Source organism: Pseudovirgaria hyperparasitica, assembly GCF_010093815.1.
Source record: "Pseudovirgaria hyperparasitica strain CBS 121739 unplaced genomic scaffold EJ05scaffold_10, whole genome shotgun sequence".
Classification (NCBI taxonomy): domain Eukaryota; kingdom Fungi; phylum Ascomycota; class Dothideomycetes; order Acrospermales; family Acrospermaceae; genus Pseudovirgaria; species Pseudovirgaria hyperparasitica.
In genome coordinates, this window is record NW_022985558.1 from 682,801 (window position 1) to 702,816 (window position 20,016).

At 49.9% G+C, this 20,016-nt stretch overlaps 7 protein-coding genes across 7 annotated transcripts; 3 read left to right on the forward strand and 4 right to left on the reverse strand.

Annotated features, from left to right (window-relative positions):
• Positions 1 to 775: 775 nt before the first annotated feature.
• Positions 776 to 1,889, forward strand: EJ05DRAFT_501524 (uncharacterized protein; the record flags this gene model as incomplete). Its single annotated transcript, XM_033747125.1, has 4 exons — positions 776 to 841; positions 907 to 956; positions 1,011 to 1,175; positions 1,223 to 1,889. The coding sequence occupies 4 exons, from the start codon at positions 776 to 778 to the stop codon at positions 1,887 to 1,889; spliced, it is 948 nt and encodes a 315-aa protein (XP_033599430.1).
• A 1,443-nt stretch (positions 1,890 to 3,332) lies between these two features.
• On the forward strand, positions 3,333 to 4,862 carry EJ05DRAFT_493465 (putative serine peptidase; the record flags this gene model as incomplete). Its single annotated transcript, XM_033746121.1, has 3 exons — positions 3,333 to 3,488; positions 3,540 to 4,607; positions 4,638 to 4,862. The coding sequence occupies 3 exons, from the start codon at positions 3,333 to 3,335 to the stop codon at positions 4,860 to 4,862; spliced, it is 1,449 nt and encodes a 482-aa protein (XP_033599431.1).
• Positions 4,863 to 5,909: 1,047 nt separating this feature from the next.
• EJ05DRAFT_517368 (uncharacterized protein) lies at positions 5,910 to 6,967 on the reverse strand (the record flags this gene model as incomplete). Its single annotated transcript, XM_033748678.1, has 3 exons — positions 6,390 to 6,967; positions 6,067 to 6,241; positions 5,910 to 6,022 (listed from the first exon to the last, which is right to left on the reverse strand). The coding sequence occupies exons 1-3, from the start codon at positions 6,633 to 6,635 to the stop codon at positions 5,910 to 5,912; spliced, it is 534 nt and encodes a 177-aa protein (XP_033599432.1). The 5' UTR covers positions 6,636 to 6,967.
• On the reverse strand, positions 6,726 to 8,888 carry EJ05DRAFT_539075 (cytochrome protein). Its single transcript, XM_033749495.1, has 2 exons — positions 8,447 to 8,888; positions 6,726 to 8,393 (listed from the first exon to the last, which is right to left on the reverse strand). The coding sequence occupies exons 1-2, from the start codon at positions 8,670 to 8,672 to the stop codon at positions 7,081 to 7,083; spliced, it is 1,539 nt and encodes a 512-aa protein (XP_033599433.1). The 5' UTR covers positions 8,673 to 8,888; the 3' UTR covers positions 6,726 to 7,080.
• A 616-nt stretch (positions 8,889 to 9,504) lies between these two features.
• On the forward strand, positions 9,505 to 14,952 carry EJ05DRAFT_49848 (uncharacterized protein). The gene is made up of 11 exons (XM_033746688.1): positions 9,505 to 9,709; positions 9,759 to 10,001; positions 10,047 to 10,348; positions 10,404 to 11,034; positions 11,083 to 11,374; positions 11,587 to 11,971; positions 12,024 to 12,660; positions 12,715 to 12,822; positions 12,869 to 13,848; positions 13,897 to 14,226; positions 14,277 to 14,952. The coding sequence occupies exons 1-11, from the start codon at positions 9,648 to 9,650 to the stop codon at positions 14,834 to 14,836; spliced, it is 4,530 nt and encodes a 1,509-aa protein (XP_033599434.1). The 5' UTR covers positions 9,505 to 9,647; the 3' UTR covers positions 14,837 to 14,952.
• Positions 14,953 to 15,925: 973 nt separating this feature from the next.
• EJ05DRAFT_477206 (uncharacterized protein) lies at positions 15,926 to 16,927 on the reverse strand. Its single transcript, XM_033744199.1, has 2 exons — positions 16,281 to 16,927; positions 15,926 to 16,226 (listed from the first exon to the last, which is right to left on the reverse strand). The coding sequence occupies exons 1-2, from the start codon at positions 16,760 to 16,762 to the stop codon at positions 16,067 to 16,069; spliced, it is 642 nt and encodes a 213-aa protein (XP_033599435.1). The 5' UTR covers positions 16,763 to 16,927; the 3' UTR covers positions 15,926 to 16,066.
• A 1,786-nt stretch (positions 16,928 to 18,713) lies between these two features.
• EJ05DRAFT_49958 (uncharacterized protein) lies at positions 18,714 to 19,984 on the reverse strand. Its single transcript, XM_033746864.1, has 2 exons — positions 19,007 to 19,984; positions 18,714 to 18,951 (listed from the first exon to the last, which is right to left on the reverse strand). The coding sequence occupies exons 1-2, from the start codon at positions 19,608 to 19,610 to the stop codon at positions 18,866 to 18,868; spliced, it is 690 nt and encodes a 229-aa protein (XP_033599436.1). The 5' UTR covers positions 19,611 to 19,984; the 3' UTR covers positions 18,714 to 18,865.
• Positions 19,985 to 20,016: the final 32 nt, after the last annotated feature.

Genomic DNA, 20,016 nt, shown 5'->3' on the forward strand with positions numbered 1-20,016 from the left:
CGCAAGACAGCTCTCTTGCTGCCTTTTTCTATTCTTCCAAATGTCCTCCAATCAGCGTTCACCAGGACTGCCTCTTGAGAGTCTCTCTTACTACTGCTCTCTGCCTCGTCAACATTCATTCTCGTCTTTTGTCTTCTCCCTCTCGCCGTCTCCTGCTTCGTCTATACCACTTCTCTCCATCTACCCATCACTCATCACTGACATTTCCGCGACACCTCCGCCACAACTCGTCGGAACACGCTAGAGATCCTTCTTCTTTTTCGTCTCCGAAACCGCGCACCGACCCCTACCGCTGCTCCACATTCCAAGAAGTGCCGATTCAACGTCGACAGTATTACTGTAGTGTTAGCGGCAGTGCATTGGACGTGCATAGGCCTGTTCCTCACGCGCTGAGCCTCGTCCAAGACTCCCAAGACTATTGCGACACTGCTGGACCTCCAGCGCTTCGCATCCTTTAAACACCAAGCCTTACCTCAGCCCCTCCACTCTGCGACGCTCTCTCCAACTTCCATCCGACACATTCGTTCTTCGCGTTTTCGCATATTACACTCGTTTTGCATTATCTTCTGCCTCTCGACTCGCCCTGGAACATAGCTTCTATTGCATCACTCACCCAAACACCGTCAAAATAACCAGACCAAGATTGTGCAAAGAGCAAGGCTCTGGGAGCTTATGAGTGTTTGGTGACTGTGCGCGATTTGTGGAACTGCGACTTGTTCCTGGAGAAAGAAGCAGACGCAATTTCAGAAGAGGTGGAAGGTGGAATCAACGTACAATGCCGCAATCTTCTGGAAGATACCAGAATCTAGAAGACTTGAATTCCGGCCGGGACGAAATCAATGTACGTCTACTTGGTGCTCCTCACAAGTAGGAAGAGAATCGCGGTCGCTGACTGGGACTTTGCAGTGGTATTGGCGGCTCATCGCTCTAGTTTCGTCATGGATGATCTTGGGAGGGTACGTTCCACACGGCTTATAGCTCTTGCATTGGAGACTAATATCCATCAACAGATACCTGATATTACCAAATGCATTCATGAGAGACCCTGAGTTGCGATTTAGCAAAGGTGTGCTTAGCATACTGATTGTCACGATAATGACGACAGGCTATTCTTTTACAGCGCTACTTTGCTTCGCTTGCCGAAATTGGCTGTTCCAAGCTGAATCAGTCTTCTTGTAAGTCCTGCTGCATACTCTCTCTTGCAACCGCTAATGTTATCAAGGCCTGCTTTGATAGCCTCTGCCCTTGGCCTTCTCACTGTCCTCTGGAGCTTCGCCTCGAGCACTCGGTTCATATGGAACACTGCGGCAATCATCACGGTCGCACTGGCCGGATTCTCGTCCCTCCTGTATGGTGTCTTACTGATTTCCACGCACCGCAAAATCCAAAGGTTCCGCAAGCAAATCTCCAGCATGCCAAACTACGCCGACAGCCATGACAAAAACTACATCACAAACTACATTAAAAATGTGTACCCGTCAGCAGTAAATTCCGGTACGAACATACCACCCACAGAGCAGGAACAGATCAATCAACACTTGGCTCGCCTTCTAATGAAAAATGACCCAGGGCCATCGCCTGAAGCCTGGCAATCAACATTTAATATTAGCTTGCCAGAAGATCCCAGCCACGAGGCAGGAGGTCGTGAGATACTCCACGGAAGGCGAACAAACACACATCACGGGCTCTATGAACCAGAACGACAAATACAATCTCCCGGTCGAAGCACATGGAACCGCATGGCAGGTGCCATAGCTGGACACCGTGGCCGTTCCGACACTCTGACTGTTCAAGGCCGAGGAAGAGACGCGACCAGATCAGATGGAGATACCCCGAGAGCACTGAGTCGCGAGGAGCGACGACGCGAGATTGAGCTGGGTCAATTATGAGGACCAAGAACGCTAACCCGTCGCTCACTCTTGAAAGAGGCGTTATTCTTCTACTATTTATATTCACGATACCAACTCTACGTAACCTTTTCATATTCATATACGACTGGCGTAAAACGGCGTATCGGGCATGGCACGTGACTAGCGAAGGAGTTGTTCTTATGACGGAGGGATATGTACCATTTCCAGAGCACGAAGCGGCACGATAGGTATAATACGACATTTAGGACAAGAATAAATGAAATGACAGCATGATGTATTCATTTGAGCCGGCCTGCAATGTTGGTCATAATAACTACACTTTTCGTTGCAACTGTGAAGCTACTCTTCGGGTTCGGCACAGACAATGCAGCCGTGCTGTACTAGGAGGAGACTTTTTTATTTTGATAAAAAAAGCATCTGAATATTTACGCATGGGCATTGCAGATGAGCTGGCATGGACAGCACAGCTTCCACCGCAGCAGTAAGTTTGCGGGCAAGAACGATACGCGAAACAACAACATTCTACATACTGACCAATATTAAGCAAAGTTTGGAGGAACTGTGGATTTAGGTATTTGGCGTACTAGAACCATGTATATCTGTTTGTTGTCTTCACCATAGAACTAAGTCACTCGTTGGCTGTGAGCACGGGGCAGAGGTTGGTCCGCAGCGTAGATAAGCTCCCGATCGCGACGGGTAGGCGGGCCTCCCCTTGTCACCTTCCTCTCCCTGAACAAAGCGGCGTCAAGCATTAAGCATCACGCCTCAAGCTTCAACGGCGTGCCGCTGCGGCGCCGTTCCCTTCGTATTGTTCGACAAAGATCCTAACAAATGGATAATTACTGTGGCTGAAGTGTACAGCAATCAATTAATATTTCAACCAGAGCCTATCATACAACCCGCTTACTTGCATCAGAGGCCCCTCAGACTCATTTCTTGTCGTTCAAGAGAGGAACTATATCTCCGCTGACGCACCTCGTCACTGGATATGGAGATATCAGAGATACCTGCCTGTTCGGGTCTGGTACATCCACGTGAACGGCATGATGGCACTAGTGATCATAAACACCAATGGAGGGCCGAATACGTATGGGGATCGCGGAGTTGATGCTATAAGTCTGATTGTTATCCCTGAGCTATGTGGCGTCGACGTTACACTCGTCCTACGGCCGACGACCTGCAAGGAGGAACGGGGAATACAAAAAGCCGTGTCTTCCTCGATACCTCCTATCCTTTATCTTCGCTCTTCGTCTACGAAACAGTATCAGGTTTGTAGAGAAGAGACCAGCTTGAGAGCGCGAATCAGCCATCATGGCTCGCCCAAGTGTCTACCTCGGCTTCGTTGCACGAGTGTTTTTCTTCATACTTCCTGTCCTTATGCAAGCAAACGTTGCATCTGCGTATAGCTCCCGAGAGCGCCCAAACTTCCGAAACAAATGGTTTCATCCGCCAAATCCTCCTATGGCCCCTGGCGTGCCTCTTGCGAATTCGACATTCCAGCAGTACATTGATCACAACAATCCTGATTTGGGCACTTTCTCCCAGTTCTACTATTGGTCTACTCAGTACTGGAAAGGCCCTGGCTCGCCTATCATTCTTATGACCCCTGGTGAGATTGTAAGTCTGAGCCGACTTGGATTTCAGGCCACCTGCTGACTACTCTATCAGAATGTGGTTGGTTATAACTCGTATTTGACCACAAATCGTACCACTGGTGTTCTTGCAGAAAAGATTGGTGCTGCAGTCATCGTTTTAGAGCATCGTTATTGGGGATTTTCTTCTCCGTTCACTGATCTTTCCACTAAAAATCTGCAATACCTGACACTGGAGAACTCCATCGCTGATCTCACCCACTTCGCACGCACAGCCAACCTCCCATTTGACAACCATGGTCGTAGCAACGCACCCAAAGTCCCCTGGGTCCTCGCGGGCGGCAGCTACTCGGGTGCCCTCACAGCATGGACTGCAACCACCTCTCCTGGTACCTTCTGGAGCTACCTCGCCTCCTCTGCCGTCGTCGAAATCACTGGTGATCTCTGGCAGTACTTCGTACCCGTCATGGAAGGAATGCCTAAGAACTGCAGCTCCGACGTGACCAAAGTTATCGACCACATCGACAACATCGGTAACACCGGCACCGATGACGAGCAGTACGCTCTCAAAGAGATGTTTGGTCTACAGGACGTCGAACACTTTGATGACTTTGCAGCTGCACTCGAAAACGCGCCTTGGCTATGGCAAGGGAACCAATTCTACCGCACGACCGGCTTCTTCGACTGGTGCGATGCCGTCGAGAACGTAACGCCTGGCCAACCCATCCCCGGCGCCGAAGGCGTAGGAACCGACAAGGCCCTCGCAGGCTACGCGAAGTTCTTCAACGAGACCATTCTCCCGGGCTTCTGCGAAGGGTTCGGCTACTTCAAAGGCGACCTCAACGTCGACTGCTTCGACACCTACAACGCCCAGAACCCCATGTACACCGACCGTAGCCTCACCAACACCGTCGACCGCCAGTGGGTCTGGATGACGTGCAACCAGCCCTTCGGCTACTGGCAGTCCGGCATGCCAAACGGCAACCCCTCAATCGTATCCCGCTTCTCCAACAAAGCATACTGGGAGCGCCAATGCCCCCTCTACTTCCCCCCCGACGGCGACTTCGTAGTCGGCCTCCAGGCCGGACGCACCTACGACGCCGTCAATAAATACACCGGCGGCTGGGGCGATCGCGCCACGCATGTGCCCAGGCTGTAGTACGGCAACGGCCAGTTCGACCCCTGGCGCGAGGCCACCGTGAGTGCTCGGCTGCGGCCCGGAGGCCCGTATGAGGGTAATGCGGTGAGCAAGGTGCAGTATATCCCCGGCAGCTTCCATACGTCGGACTTGGTTACGGCGAATCGAGTCAATGCCGGTGCGGCGAAGGCGATTGATGCCGAGGTGGCGCAGATTGCGCAGTGGGTGGGCGAATTTCCGCGTGGTGGGCATGGCTGGTAGGATTAGAGAGGGGGAAGGAGAGAGGCACTGCGTGGAGTATGCAAATAATCAGAATAGATTAATCTGATGAGTTGGTTTGTTCTGCGCGGACGTATTACTGGTATACAATGCACGTACCCGTCACGCCTGATTGTAATACCACAGAACTAATAAACGATGCATACACGTTCTGCACAATTTCACAAGAAGATAATATAATCAAATCCATACCACTATACACATAAAAAAATACGCTTAATCTTCCACTCTTACTATATCGAAAACTCTGGAATTCGAAATACTTACCTACTTATACTTCCACTACACTACCGACCCCAAAATTCACCCCCTCCTCCTTCCTTCAGTAATTCACACTCATAGACCTCACCACATCCTAGAGACATAAGCTGCAATGCATATCAATCGTATATATATATCTTCGTAAACATACCCTCAAATTCTTGAACCCATACTGGAACACCGGCTTCGTTTGTTTTCTAATTTATATACGGAGAGTACTATCAACCAGAATTGATGGCTTGTTCTGAAGATAGTACTACTGTACTGTACTTTACTAAAGTTGTGTTTAGAAGTTTCATAGCGATGCGAGCTTGCTATCCAAGGTTTTGAGTTCTCTGGACACACTCGCAAGGTAGGCGCATCTATCCTTCCAGTCACTGCGATATGACCACAACGACGAAGAAGAAGCATATCGCCCTCCATATATCAAGATAAGAAGACAACGATACGCACGCCTCACCACTCCGCAGCCACCCTAAATCAAACAAGAAACCAAGCTCAAGACATCCAGCCACCTCCGAACACACGCAGCGGCACATCCGCAGCACGCCGAACACTCCTCCTACGCGCCATTTTCACACCCAGAATGTGACAATGCTAGTCCCGTGTCCAATCCGCACGGCAAAGCGGGGGCTATTGGGTATATTTTTTTGGTGGTTGCTTGTGTATATGAAGCGTTTGGCCCGCACATCTTTTCCTTATTTGTCTGCTCATACACATCCACCACCACCACAACACTCACACACTTTTGATACACGCAAATAAAAATCACCAACAATGCGTTTCGCTCTCGACATCCTCGCTACACTCGCTCTCTCCACCGTCGCGCTTGTCCTCGCCGATGACACCTTCTGCAATGATCATCAGGCCCATGTAGCCCTCTGCGGTGTAAATATGCCCCCCCTGCTATCCACTATCCACATACCAGCATGACCACTACTAACACACCATCCCAACCCCAGACATGCGTCAATAATGAATGCCAATTGAAAGTGGGCGGTGGCTTCCCACTCGAATGCGATGTCGGAACGGTACGTTATCAAAACCTCCTCCTTTTCTGGCATTCTTTGCTTTCCTTTGCTCTTCTGCACTCCCAACCCCTTTTCCCACCAAAAAAAATAACCAGAAAGAGAGAAAGAGAGGAAGAGAGAGACGTGAAATCGCAGGCTGACAAAAGGGGTGTATATCTAGTGCATAGGCATGGAAGGCTCAGAGTGCGTCATCGAGAAGGTGGACATCTGGGCGTACCAGATCGCGCATTGTCCGAATGGGTATCCGCCCGAGGATAAATGGCAGGGGCCGTGGCATGATAATTTCGATTGGGATGAGGATAATGAGAATGAGGAGCCGTGCTGCTAGAGTAGGGGGGCTTTGGGGGGGAGGACTAGGGTTTTTGTCGATATACTCTATGCAGAAGCTGCTCTCATTACTTGGGATTTTTTCGCTGAGTGGGGCATGGGTTGAAGTATATTTCTCGTTGGTTGAGGTGTTCATCTTGGCTGTTTCTCGCTTGATTATGTTCCCTGTATGTGTGACTGGGTTATGATCGACGCTGAGCTCGGTGGTACTGGAGTGGTGACAGAGGGCTGGTATTTAAACTCATATGAAGCGCTATACCTACACAGAAAGCCTCCTCCCACGAGATCGCAGGTCTGCTTTGTGCCTATTCAAGTATACGAGGAATCTGCTAAACATTTCAATGACTGTGTCTGATGAGCTTTCAGGCTTCCCCTGCCATCGCGGTGACTATTTGCTGCGCTTTTAGATGAAGAGCAGCTGAGTGTCGTTCCTGGAGCTTGCTTGCTCGATGATACTAATTGTATAAGACCGCAAGACTGATACAAGAGCTAAATTTGGTCGATAGGAGATGTAATAACGACGTTCCCTTGACCAGACGAGGCTGTGCTGGAAACTAACCGGTCGATCGCGTTGACACCACTTAGCTACCGCGCTCTCGCACTTGTACCCACATATCTCCTTGTACATATATTCCGCCATAGCATGCGCTTTTCCAAGGCTGTAGCGGATCCACGAGCGAAATATCGAACCTCCGCACCAGCTCAACAATAGTCTTGTTGATTTCAATGAAAGCAATGCGCTGCCCCAAGCAATGGAATTTGCCATAGCCAAAGATGAGATCGTTGATCTTTTGCATCCGAGCCAACTTCTCACGCGGAGTGTTCTGCGTGAGCCACCGCTCCGGCCGAAAGACGTGTGCGTCAGCACCGTAGTGCTCCGGGTCCGTGTGCATGGCGATGGAATAAGAGATCCTGGTGCCACCTGGGAAGTACACTTCTTTGCCGGAAGGAAAGGTGAAGGTATCACCGCCATTCGGGACTTCACGCGTGAACAAGTCGGAAACTGGCGGGTGCATGCGCATGGCTTCTCGAACGACAGCTTGGAGGTAGATGAGATTCCGTGCGATGGAGTCTGGGATAATGCCGGGTTCAGAGGCGGGCCAAGCAGTGTCGATTTCGGCGCGAACTTTGGCGTAAATGCTCGGGTTCGTCATGAGGTAGAGCATGATGACACGAATGCTGCATGATGTCGTGTCCGTTCCCGCGAGAATTTGGTTAAAGCTTTCGTTGAAGAGGTCACTTGCTGTAAGACCGTTGCGTACGAAAGATGCCACCATGTCTGATTTGCCATCTGTCGGCTTCTCCAGTCTGTCATCAATGATCCGACGGGCGACACCCTTCACTTTCCCAAATCCAGTCTTGTCTTTCTCTGACGGGCCGAGTAGACTGGCCACATAGTAGTTGTCGAAGAAAGAGGTAAGACCTAGTGCGATCTTCATGAAAGTGATCCTTAGCCCAATGGCACCAGATGCAATGTAATCATGGTTATCGGCTTCGGCCTTCAGGTCGCCAAAGCTCTGTCCCAGACCTATATCACTGATGATATCGAGAGCCAGGTATTGCACTTTCATAGCAAGATCCATAGGCTTCGATATTTCTGCCGTAGACATGTACTTGGACTGGATCAATTGCAGGAGCTCCTGAACATGACCATCAATGTCAACTTCGAGACCTAGGTTTTCTTTGCCGGAAAATCCAGGAGCCATTTGCTTCCTTCGAGCATCATGTTTCGCGATATCACATTGGCTGAAAACGGTATCTTCACCAGGGTTGAATCGCATCGCCCTGTAGAACCAAGGAGATCGTGCATATGCGGTCTTTGTGTTATTGGCATGAATCCAGAAGTCCGGCGATGAAGTCAACAGATGTGATGGTCCAATACGGACAAGGTCACCTGGTGCTTCATCAGCACGTCGTCTTGTCAAGGAGTACAGATAGATGGCACACCGTACTGCTTGCTCAGCTTGACGTAGTGCTTGTCAGCCTGTAATCCCATGAGAATGGGCGTATGCCACCATTCTGTGATTGCTGCCAAGAATGGACCATTGAACTGATTCAGTTTGAAATATCTGTAGGTCAATTCCCCTACCAGTGCAGCGACTAGTGCCGCCATCCAATGCCATCGCTGCTGGGCAGCGCAAATCAGTATTGCGAACACTGTTAAAGTGGTCATCTTCTATGGTATACTGTCCGAAGAAAGTAGTTTGGAGGACGCAGTCGATCACGGTCACGAATATAAATCTGGTCTTTGGCCGGGTATGAATACACTCTTTTTGAACCCGTGAAAGACAGTTCTGGAAGGTGAGACAAGTTTCAGTATGTGCTTTACAGATTCTGCTGATAAGAGACTGGCCAAGAAGTTCAGAGGGGGCCTTTCAATGTTGTGGAGTGCACAACAATAAAGTGAATTGGAGATGCCAAACCGGACCTCGGACTAGGCTAGACCTGCACGTGATTGATATTCATTTCCAGAAGAATATGCAAGAACTCCCACCCAGTTTCATCTGCAATACAGAACAACGAAGAGTCAGGGACCACTCATATGAGAGTTTATTTGAGAGCAGCGTAGACTTTTTGAAACATCAGAGGTCACGTGTCCCGGATCTGCTAAAAAGTACAACCTTGCTTAGCCGGGTCAGCAGGCTCTCATCTCCATCTTCAGCCTCATGCACTCTCTGCTCCGACATTACCATTGCAAAAATAATCATGGAATATCCTCGTTAGCAATAGATCAATATCTACATCGTGTCTCTGAAGATTTTCTTCTTTCAATTAACGCTCAGCATCGTATCGTCTCCCACATATTGTCTTCTCCCAAATACTCAATGGACATAGCCCACCTTCTTAACCATCGCGTCTGATCAGGACGTGTCGTGACACCAACAGATAGCAGGGGCGATTTCTACTTAACAGACTCGCTTGCAGCCCGCATGAGCAGTGCCTCAGCCCCACCGTTTCAGCTTACTTATTGGATCAAGCCCCGCGAATGATTTCAGCCTCCATTTTCTTGCATCCTGCATACTGTTCTGGTTTGTACCGATGCTTTGTACTGAAATACGTGAGATTGTGTTTTTGCGCTGCACTAATGAGAAACGTCCTCACACACCCGATACACATCTCGTGCTGACATTGTCGAGAGTTGGCAATTATGCCACAAACCCAGCTCCCACGGCCAGGCTACCGAGAGTGGAGTCCGCGAAGATACGAAAGGTACGGGGACTGCGACATTTGACTTCCATGCTGATCATTGGCTGTTTAGAACAGAATCTCCAAGCCGGGAATCTGTAGGTACCGATCGCGATGACGACGAATTCGTTGATGCGGTAGAAGAGATGTCGTTGGGAACATCGCGGCAGTCTTCTTATCATGTTGACTCACCCTCGCGATATTCTTTCCAAGATCATCGTCTCAATGAACACCCTCCAGCACCATACATGTCCGGCCCGGTCGATATGTCTTACAGCGCTGAGCCTCACAGGACAGTCAATACTGATGCAAACCAGTAAGTAACGCAACAGGTGCAATCCCAAACATTGACCCTTTAAAGCAGGTCCAGTGGAAGCGCGGCCATCCCAGAGGAGCCAGTAAACCAGGATGAGAACATCTGCGAGGATTGTGAGCTTCAGCATGAGGATCTATGGTACTGCAATATATGCAAGCTTATACTTTGCTCCCCTTGCTGGGATAGACAGCTCCCACATAGACGAAACAGACGAGATCCGAATGGGATTCCACATGAACGCTCAAAACCGGAGGTTGCTGAAATGATAAATAAAGCATTGTTGCCTCCAACCGACAGTAATGTGCGAGAAGATATGTACCGTGAAGATGAATTCACGGCTTGGTTTGGTATGTTGAGGCAATGCTCACCTAAAAATGTGTAGGGATAAGTTAACATCCCTAGGTATCGATCGACCGCTGGATCAAGGGGCTCCAATCTTCCAGGATTATGGGAGATTCGCCGATCTTATGTCCAGTACAGATCCAGTCCGCAATCAACCAAGTCGTGCATTTCTTAGTCGAGGAGAACAGGCTGGTCGAGATGCCAGGACGCCAAGTTTGGTCTCATTTGTCGGCCAAACTGGCGCTGGCAAAAGCACCCTCATTAAACTACTTATTGACTTTGCTCAGTATCGCCAGAAAGCTGCAAAGTTTCCTTCCCCAGTCGTAGGGGTACCAGGAGCTCATATCCCAACATCTGAAGATGTCCATCTGTATATAGATCCTCGAACGATCGCATCGAGTGGACCACTCTTGTTCGCGGACTGTGAAGGTCTCGAGGGCGGTGAGCGTGAACCTGTCGGTGCCAAAGCTAAGAAGCGGCGGTTGTCGTTGCGAAGGAAAGCGCGCGTCGCAGAAGAGAATAGAACTACTTCTGACCAAGCACCCCCTGCCCCCAAAGCTGTCACTGAGAGAGAAATACAGTGGGCAGATGAACCTAGAGCGCGGAGTCGAGAATTCGCCGTTACTAATCTATACCCGCGGCTACTTTACACGTTTTCTGATGTTATCATCTTCGTCCTCCGTAATCCGAGGTAGGTACGAGAAATATATCACCCAGTGATCTTGCTGATATTTAGCAGAACCGTAGAGACTGTCTTTGAACGCCTGATAACCTGGGCGATGGCAGCAATCGAAACAAGTTCCAATCAGCCTATGCTTCCTCATGCCGTCATCGCACTCAATGCTTCGGAACACAACATAGCGCCAGGACTTTGGGACGTTAATGCTAACACGCAGAACATTCTTGATGATCTTGCGCCAACAGTCAATCAGAATGAAACTTTCATGAAATGGGCTCAATATTGGAGAGAACGCGGCAAAATGATTGAAACTCTCGAACATCTCGTGCTATGTTATTATAGCTCGATACAGGTGAGTTTTGTTCGTTATGTTCATTCTCTTTGTTCATATTCTCTCGCATATTATCAGGTACTAGATTCTGGGTGTAAGAACATTTTGTCTGTTGAACTATGATGTACCTGTCATCGTACCTACTACCAATGCCCGTCGTCATGTGCCCCATTTGCAGAACCCGGTATTCCAATAGTCTTGGCGGCAGTCGATACATATGACTGATTAGCCAGATCATTCGCATTCCATCAGACGGCCGCCCGCAGCTCATGCAAACACAAATCGAAAAGCTATATTCTGGCACATCAGCCGCTTGCACCGCTTCGCGCTGCGCAAGAATGGAGCTTCGAATGTTGTTCGATGTGGAAGAACTCGAGTCATTTCTTCAGGATGCCTTCAATCATTACTCCACGACACTGAACTCGCCCTTCGATTTTGTTCAGGCCTCATTTAGGAATAGTCCCATTCCGCCAGACTTTGGTGGTAACATCCTGAAGCTAGCAGTTACCTTGATGGAAATGACATGTAACAAGCTCAGCGGACCCCAGATCCTTCATGAGCTCAGCTACATGATTGCTTCCTGCATCATGATCGACTCATCAAGACATGGGAACAAAGGTAGATCTCTTGGTAGCACATTAATGTGTGTTCAGTACTGACAATTTCTCAGGAAACGCCGATCAATTGTTTCAAAACTATATGACTCATGTAGACGATGCATTGGAGAATCTATGTAATCAACATTGGCCATGCGAGTTCACACAAGGCAATACAGGCAAGCGTTGCATCAACGTGCGGAGTGGCCACAGTGCCAAGGGTCATCAGTCTTCAGATGGCCTAGTATTCGCTGCAGGAGAATACCGATCTACATTCACGTTCGAGACCTATCGCGATTATTTCCGCCATAAAATCTTCAAGTTCCTACACGAACTACTGGATGATCTCACTTCGCGAGTACGGAATGGAGATCGTGAAGACTCTGCGGCAGCTTCCATTCATCGCGACTTTGTTCTTCGAAACTTTTATCAGCGTACCGTCCAAGCCTCTGGCCACGAAGGCGGAATTGCAGCACTATGGAACAGTCATACAGCATGTTTATGCTGTCTCATTGAACACCCCGAGCACGTACTGCCCTGCGGGCACGTCCTTTGCACTTCTTGCATCAAAATGTACGGAACCTCGCTTTCTCAGACCGAATTCGAAATATACCAATGTCCCATCGAAGCTGGAGTGGTCCCAAGAAGTATGAATCGCCGAATATATCTAAAGCCAAAATCGGCCGGTGTGAGAATTTTGACGCTTGATGGGTGTGTAATTCCAGGGTATTGTTGATGTCGACTTGATGAGCTAAATGAGTACAGAGGGGGTGTTCGAGGTATCGTCGAGTTGGAGACTCTTAGACAAATCGAAAACGCTATGGGCGCTAAAATACGGATTCAAACTTTCTTCGATCTGATCATAGGAACCAGGTAATGTAGTCCCACGGCGTTCGATCATCTCTACTGACAGTTAAAGTACTGGTGGTATCGTTGCACTCGGCATCGGCGCCATGAATTGGACGGTTGAAGAATGCATTGACAAGTTTGAAAAGCTATGCGAGGTTGCATTCACTCGGCGCACGGGTAGCAATTTACCCTTGATTGGATTTCTCGTTGACAATTACCATCATTCAAAGTACGAAACAAAGTCACTTGAACAGGCCCTTACATCCGCTTTCGGCGATAGTCAATTCCTATTCGGCGGACAACAAAGGATTGAAGACAGAAGTCAGGTCTGCAAAGTAGCCGTTACTGCTACCTCATTAGCTGGAAACCGGACCTTCTTGCTCGCCAATTACAACAGGCCAATTTACAACCATATGACAGCCAAGTATCATTTCCAGCGCCCGGAACGAACAAGCCACGAACTGAAAATCTGGGAAGCAGCGCGTGCAACGTCGGCAGCACCTCGTTTTTTCAAAAGCTACCACCATGAGAAATCTCAGAAGGCGTATGTTGATGGGGCAGTGTATCATAATAACCCTGTCAAACTTGCAGACAATGAGCGCAAAATTTTATTTCCGGAGTGGGAGAATGCAGACCTCATAGTCTCCCTCGGCACGTCATTCTCCCGTCAATTACACAGAGCAGAGTCAGAGAAGATACAGGCCGCACAACGGGGTGTCGTCTCACATGGAAAGCTCATGATAAATTTGGTCAAGAATCATATGGCGACCTCATTGGATTGCCAAAATGCCTGGGAAGAGTTCTTAGCGCATCAGCCGGACTCCATTAAGTACTCGCCAAAGTTCATCCGAATCAATCCAGAATTATCCGGCTCGGTACCTGCGCTGGATGCTGTCAAAGACATGTCAGCCCTGAGAAATAATGTTCGAGTCATGCTGCAAAACGATACACGGATCAAGCAACTGGCGCTAATGCTGGTCTGTTCGTCATTCTATTTTGAATGTAAAACTGCATGTATTGCACAGGAGGGTGGGACCTTCAGGGTCGAAGGTAGTACCAGTTCAGATGCTGTCATGCATGGAACTGACTTGATAACAGGTCGAATTTGCTGCCGGCTTCCACAGCCATCAGGTGAGATGATGGAACTCGGAAGGTTTTTGAAAAGGAAGATTCTCGAAGGTAACGGTGTGACGTTCGTCATTCGCGACCTTGAACGCCATACGAAGGCCACAGGCAAGATTGAACTCACTACTGAGGTCGTAAACAGGATGATTAGCCAGGGCATCTTTCGGATGCCGGCTAGGAACAAATTAACATTAGAAAGCACTTTGTCTCAAACTGATATTTCATTATGGTTCAACGAACAGGACAAGTTTCACATAAGCGGATTTCCGCGCTCACTTTTTGACGATGCACAGAACAAGACTCGTGAGTTTGTGTAGCATGCATATGATACTCCTTTGACTGATGATTCCCAGAGTCCCGACCTTTTATCGTCTCGTCATCAACGCGATATACGCGGGGTTCAAGGAGGAAGAACAAATCGACTCAAGACTGGCAAGCTCCCAACTTGAAGACTTTTGCAAGCCAAGAGAGTCTACGACAATATCTATGGAACTCAAAAAGTTTGATTGCCGAACGTCATGCGCCGTCGAATGCATCGTCTGACTCACTTGCGCCTTCCACCGCTTCTCGCCAAGGAAGAACATCCCCAGCCAGAGCAGACGATCAGCCCGGGACCAGACGAGCTTTTCGGGCGCTGTTTTGGCCAGTTAGATCTCGCGTGCGACAAGATATGTCCAGCGAATACCCAGAAGTTTTGGGTCAGCAACAGCCATATACAGACAGCATGTCCCATGTAGATTCGAGTCTCGATGATGATGCGCGTACGACGTACCATCAATGGACCAGAGGACTCACCGGCCTTTCGTCCACGTATGGTAGAGAGCTCGATTCAAGAGGCCCTAATGCACTGTCACGTGGACCTCCTCAGGAGTTGGATGGTCAACCAGTGCCGCTTGTTGAGCTACCGGGTTGACTTTGTTAAACCTCTCTGGAACTTCGTGAAAGAGTTATCTTAGTCTATTTCCTCTTTGGATGTGGATAAGGCGGAAGAGGTGGCAGAGGAGGCTCTTTTTGCGATGGCTCCGACAGAGCTGGCTTGTCTTTCTGTCGTCGTTCCCGAGGAGGCGGAGGCTGTGGCACTCTTCCTTCTCTTGTACTTCTGAATGTATCTGGTGGAAGAGGAGGTTCTGGTGCTTGTGTTTTCCTCATGGTAAGTGGATCTGGAGGGAGAGGAGGTTCTGGCACTCGTCTTTTTCTGATCAGCTCAGATGGGTCTTGCGAGAAATGAGCCTTTGGTGCGGACTTTATATCAGGCCGGAACTGTTTTTCTTCATGCGTAAGCGGGAGGCGAGTCGAAGGTCCATCACGTTGCGCTAAAGCCTGTCGGTGCCTTTCGACAAGGCTCACCTGTGGCTTATGAGACTTCTCTGAAGATCCATACAGGAAATCATCACCGAAGGCATTCAGCTCGTCGATGAAGTCGTCGGGAAGTGGAACATTTACCGGATCAATGACTCCTTGTTCCGGGCCAAGTTCATCTGATTCGGAATCTGAGTCTGGCAGAGGTATCATTTGACCTTGAACCCAGCGATCATCCGTGTATTCCTCATCTTGCCTCCACTGTTTCAGCGCACGGATGTATACGCCCTCGTCCATCGGTATTTTGTCATTAGGTTCCATAGGACTCCATCGGTAATCTGGTGGACGATTTAGTGGCTCTGCTATCCTTCCAGCCTCTTTACAGAACGGAAAGTCGCCATATTTGTGCATGTACGCCCTCATATCCTGCAAATATTGCTTAAGAACTGGATACCAAGCGTCGCGCCCGAGATTTGATGCAAGATCGTCAGGCCAGTTCGCTGCTATGCGAAGAATACTCACAACCTCTTCCCAGTGTAGCTCTCTCACTGGTACCAATGTGGTCTTCACGGCACATACTATTGCCTCCGTACCCTCAATCTTACGAAATGTATGGTCTTCGACCCGGATGTACAGGTCGTCCGGGCCTAATCCCTTTAAGCCATCCAACTCAAAATTGAAATATAGCTCTGATGGTGCGTAGAGATGGGCTACTAAGTTTTGATCTTTATCTTTAAGGTTTCTTCGTAGCTGCACAAAGAATGTTGAACATCGCATCGCGTATCGAAAGTTATTGCTAGCCCTAGACAGGTATTAGAGGAATTCACCATTTTGGGAGCACAACCTACTCTTTGCAACTGAGAAACCGGCCAAGCCCGTCTCTCCACTGTGGCGCAAAAGGAGTTTCTTTTAATCTTCGGTCTGTTCGTGGGCTGTGAATGGCTTGAGTGTCCATATGGTCGTTCAATCTCCACCCTCCAGGACATACTGTAATCGATGCGGCCCTGCATCAAGTCAGTTCCAAGCTCCAGATTTATGCCAGTATCCAGTCCACATACCATTCATAATAGTCTCCAGCACGATCCTCTTCCTCCTCTTTCATCCCATCGAGTTTCGTCAGCATCCTCGGACACCTCAGCAGCACATTGAAATCCTCCACCGCCACCCGGCCCACGCCCATCAAGCTACTCTCCAACGCGTCCTCCCTCCCCGCCGTCCCGTCAAACGCACCTCTCCACAACATCTTCTCCTTCCAAAACTCCTGGCCCCTAGCCCTATACTCATCCGCCTTCCCTCGCACCTTCTCCCGCCAATAATCACAAGGCGCCGCATCAATCAGATAATGCGTCACCATGCGATGCATCGCCACACACGCATCCTCAACCTGCGCCATGCGCTTCTCGTCGTTGAACTGCTTGTACCGCACAATCTCGCTTAGCTTGGCGTGCATGATCACGTTGCGCGCATACGAGGTCTCGAAGTGGTCCTTGTCCACCGTCAGCCAGGGCGTGCTGTATGGGTCGAAGCGCTGTGGCTTCATCAGGAATGTGTGCGGGGCCCGTTTGAGGCATTTGTGCGGGCAGGCAGGGCGGAGATTAGCGAGCGGGTCGCCTGGGGGTGGCTTCGGCGGCTTTGGGGTCCTGTGGAGTGGGAATGTACGTTTGGGGGGCTTGGATGGGGGGTTTGGGGCTTGGGATGCTTGGGCGTAGGCTGCTGGGGTGGCGTGGTGGGAGGGGGTGAATATGGGTGGTAGAGGGGATGGTGGGAGAGGGGGCATGGGCTTGGGGATTGATGGGGCGTCAGGCTGCTGAAGGGTTCTTGGATCATGTGGATGGACGTTGTGACGTGGCTCGATGATGCGGCGCTTGTGGCGAGTGGATTGTGAGGGCCATTCTGACTGTTCTGGTTCTGCTGGGTCTTGGGTGTCAGTTGCGTGGCGCTTCGGGGGTCGAGGTGTGGTGTGCTTGTTTGGCTGTGCGGGATCAGGGATAGGAATAGGTTGATGCTGTCGAGCGTGGGCAATTTGCGGCGTCGTCTCGACGGACCATGGGTTGGATGTGTCTAGGAGGTTGAGGTAGTCATTCGCTGCAGACTTTCCTGTAGGGGGGATGAAGTTGTTTGTCGGAGGCACAGAGGTCTGAATATTAGCAGCACGTGTTTTGGGGGATATTATGTTCTGAGAGTTCGTAGAAGGTGGTGGTGGTCTCATCATATACTCTTCGGCGGGAGGATTTAGGTTTGCTTCGTTGCTCGCAGCTTTATGTGGAGAGGGTGCATTACTCTTTTCTTTGTGATGTTCAATAGTTGGGACTTTTGGACCGGTCCATCCATCTATCAAAGACGATGCGCCGGGTATGACATAGTACGTCTCTGCGTCAGAACAAGACTCCTTTACTGTCTGTGATTGAGACACGGCTGGCTTGGTGATATCCCGGCTTCTACTCGCGCTCGATTCAGCGCCGTGTGGTAGACCGACTTGTTCTGGACTTGATGTAACGACTTGGTCCTTCGATCTGGTGGGTAGCTCATCCCAAGGGAGCCTGTAGGTAGCTTTTCCTTTCATTTTGCCATGGAAAGATTCCGTAGCGAAATCTCTCGTATCGAGAGTCTTGTCTTGATCGGCGGTATCGTCATCACTGTCACCTCCTAGAGCTCCACGCACAACATCTCTCAACATCCTACCACCCTCCCTCTGCACCCCCTTTCCTTGCTCATACCTAGGCCCATGATCCAGCGTTGCTTCCCTCGACGAAGCAGGCGTGAATTGCGTAACCCCGTCCTCATCACCATCCTCTTCCACCAACTCCTCATATATACCACTCATGCCACCCCTTCCACTCCCACCCCAACGCTCTTCATACGGCTCCGGCGACCGCGTATATCGCCTTTCGTCATCCAACACAGTCGCACGCAGTCCCGTGAGCCCAAACTCCTCGTCCAGCTCAGGATGCTCCAACGAATCGTCATCATCACTGCGCCCCGTGACCGGTGGCGTCCTCAAGGCTCTGGACCGCTCGTCCTCGTTGAAGGTTTCATAGTCATCTAGACTATCGTCAGAAAGGGCCTGTCTGAGTGCTGCGCTAGCGTTCAGCATTGAGAATGCGGGCTCTTGTGCGCTGCTAGCATCGTGCTCTGTAGTCGCAGAGGGGTCGGGATCGTAGGTTATGCGGAGGTTTATGTCGTCGACATAGTTACTGGTATTGTCTTCTTCTTCACCTTCATCGTCGCCGTCGGCGTCAAAGTAGTAGGATAGGTCGTCGTACGTGCCAAGGTCACTGCCGGCTGAGTGGTTGTCGGAGGAAGATGGACAGGGGTCGTCGGCGGGGGTTTCGGATCTCATGGCTTGCGAGGGTTTGACTGGAGAGGATGATTCCGACGGGAAGCAGGGAGCAAGGATGAAGAAGGATAAAAGAGAATCCTGTCGTTGTGTCGGGGCGTTGCCTGTGCATGTTATATCCCGAGTTCATGGCAGATTGGCTACTACATTGTATACGCCTGCTTTGTCTCCATGCCGCGCGCGTTTGATTCTTCGTCTAAACATTGATTTATGGTGGAGATATGACAAAGGACTTGCGCATGGGAGTATCAGATTTAGGTATTAAACAATGCCGCACCGGACGTATAGTACACTTTGTATCTATGACTATGATTCCCCGTAAAAAGACGACCTCTCCTCTATCGTAGGCAACAACCTCCGTGTCGTCTCCTGCGATCTCTTCGGAAGCCTCCCTACACCATAACAGTCAGCACTCTATCCTTTCTGTACGATGCTAGTAACACTTACCATTTTCCACAACCGGCCCTTCGCTCCGCAGCGCCACCAGTCCAGAGTCTTCCATCCCTTCCACGCCATACCACTCGTCAAACGGCTTCTCGGCCACCGCTGGCTTTGGTGTCATCTGCGGATAGTAATTTGGGAGCCACGAGTCCTCGTGGATCTGTGAAGACGACGCCTGTGGCACGTGCGCGTACGGATTCTCCGTCTGCAAGATCTCAGCGGCGCGGTCTTTCCCGCGTTTCGAATTGGCGGCGCGAGGCAAGTCTGATAGCTGGTTGCTGCCGTAAATATCGATGTATTGCGGTGGTGTCGCGTGAGTCGGGTATATTGTGGTGCTGCCGCGGGGATTATGTGTTGAGGTGTGCTCGAACGCGGCTGCATTTCTTGTAGGGAGCGGATTCTCGACGTGTCTAAATGCTGTCGTGGTAGGTAGTGCTGCGTGTTGCTCTCGCTGTCGTGCTGCAAGAATTGTGGCGTCGTAGTTCTTGTGGTGTATTTTTCGGGGGGAAATCCACCTGAGTAAAACGTAGCCGAAGAAGAGAATGTTGAATAGGAGAGTGATGCCGTTGATTATGGTGGGCACGGTAAAGTGGCCTTGGCCGAAGATCATGTTTTGTAGATATAGGCTTGGTTGTGACAATGTAGACAGAGAAACGGAGAGAAGTTTTCGATATGTGTGAAAATGTAATAGACAAATTGAAACGTTCGAAAGAAGTGACAGAGAAGTGCGGCGCTGGCAGAATTATGAAGTCATGAACAATTGAGTTTCAAGGATTTGTTGATATTCTGTGATAGCAACCCACCACACTCGACCCACTGAACAGCGCGTTACGTATCGTCGTCAAGACTATACATGTAAAGCATTGTGAAGACATTGTCATACTAACAATGTTTAGCCGATGCTGGTTGGACACCACCGTGAACGACAGGTCCTTTCTTCTTACCCTCCAGACAGACTGTAGCTCTGAGTTCCAGAGTCGGTTTCGAAGTGGCCTCGATCCCGTCAACCTCGGGAT

Excerpts from the sequence above, each read along its gene's own strand:
- EJ05DRAFT_539075 (XM_033749495.1), bottom strand. The coding sequence starts at position 8,672 with ATGACCACTTTAACAGTGTTCGCAATACTGATTTGCGCTGCCCAGCAG. Across the intron at positions 8,394-8,446 it reads CAAGCTGAGCAAGCAGTACG|GTGACCTTGTCCGTATTGGA; the intron begins GTGTGCCATCTA and ends ATGAAGCACCAG.
- EJ05DRAFT_49848 (XM_033746688.1), top strand. The coding sequence starts at position 9,648 with ATGCCACAAACCCAGCTCCCACGGCCAGGCTACCGAGAGTGGAGTCCG. Across the intron at positions 9,710-9,758 it reads AGTCCGCGAAGATACGAAAG|AACAGAATCTCCAAGCCGGG; the intron begins GTACGGGGACTG and ends TTGGCTGTTTAG. Across the intron at positions 11,375-11,586 it reads GTTATTATAGCTCGATACAG|ATCATTCGCATTCCATCAGA; the intron begins GTGAGTTTTGTT and ends CTGATTAGCCAG.
- EJ05DRAFT_477206 (XM_033744199.1), bottom strand. The coding sequence starts at position 16,762 with ATGAAGCCACAGCGCTTCGACCCATACAGCACGCCCTGGCTGACGGTG. Across the intron at positions 16,227-16,280 it reads GCTGGAGACTATTATGAATG|GGCCGCATCGATTACAGTAT; the intron begins GTATGTGGACTG and ends GACTTGATGCAG.
- EJ05DRAFT_49958 (XM_033746864.1), bottom strand. The coding sequence starts at position 19,610 with ATGATCTTCGGCCAAGGCCACTTTACCGTGCCCACCATAATCAACGGC. Across the intron at positions 18,952-19,006 it reads AGGGCCGGTTGTGGAAAATG|GGAGGCTTCCGAAGAGATCG; the intron begins GTAAGTGTTACT and ends GTTATGGTGTAG.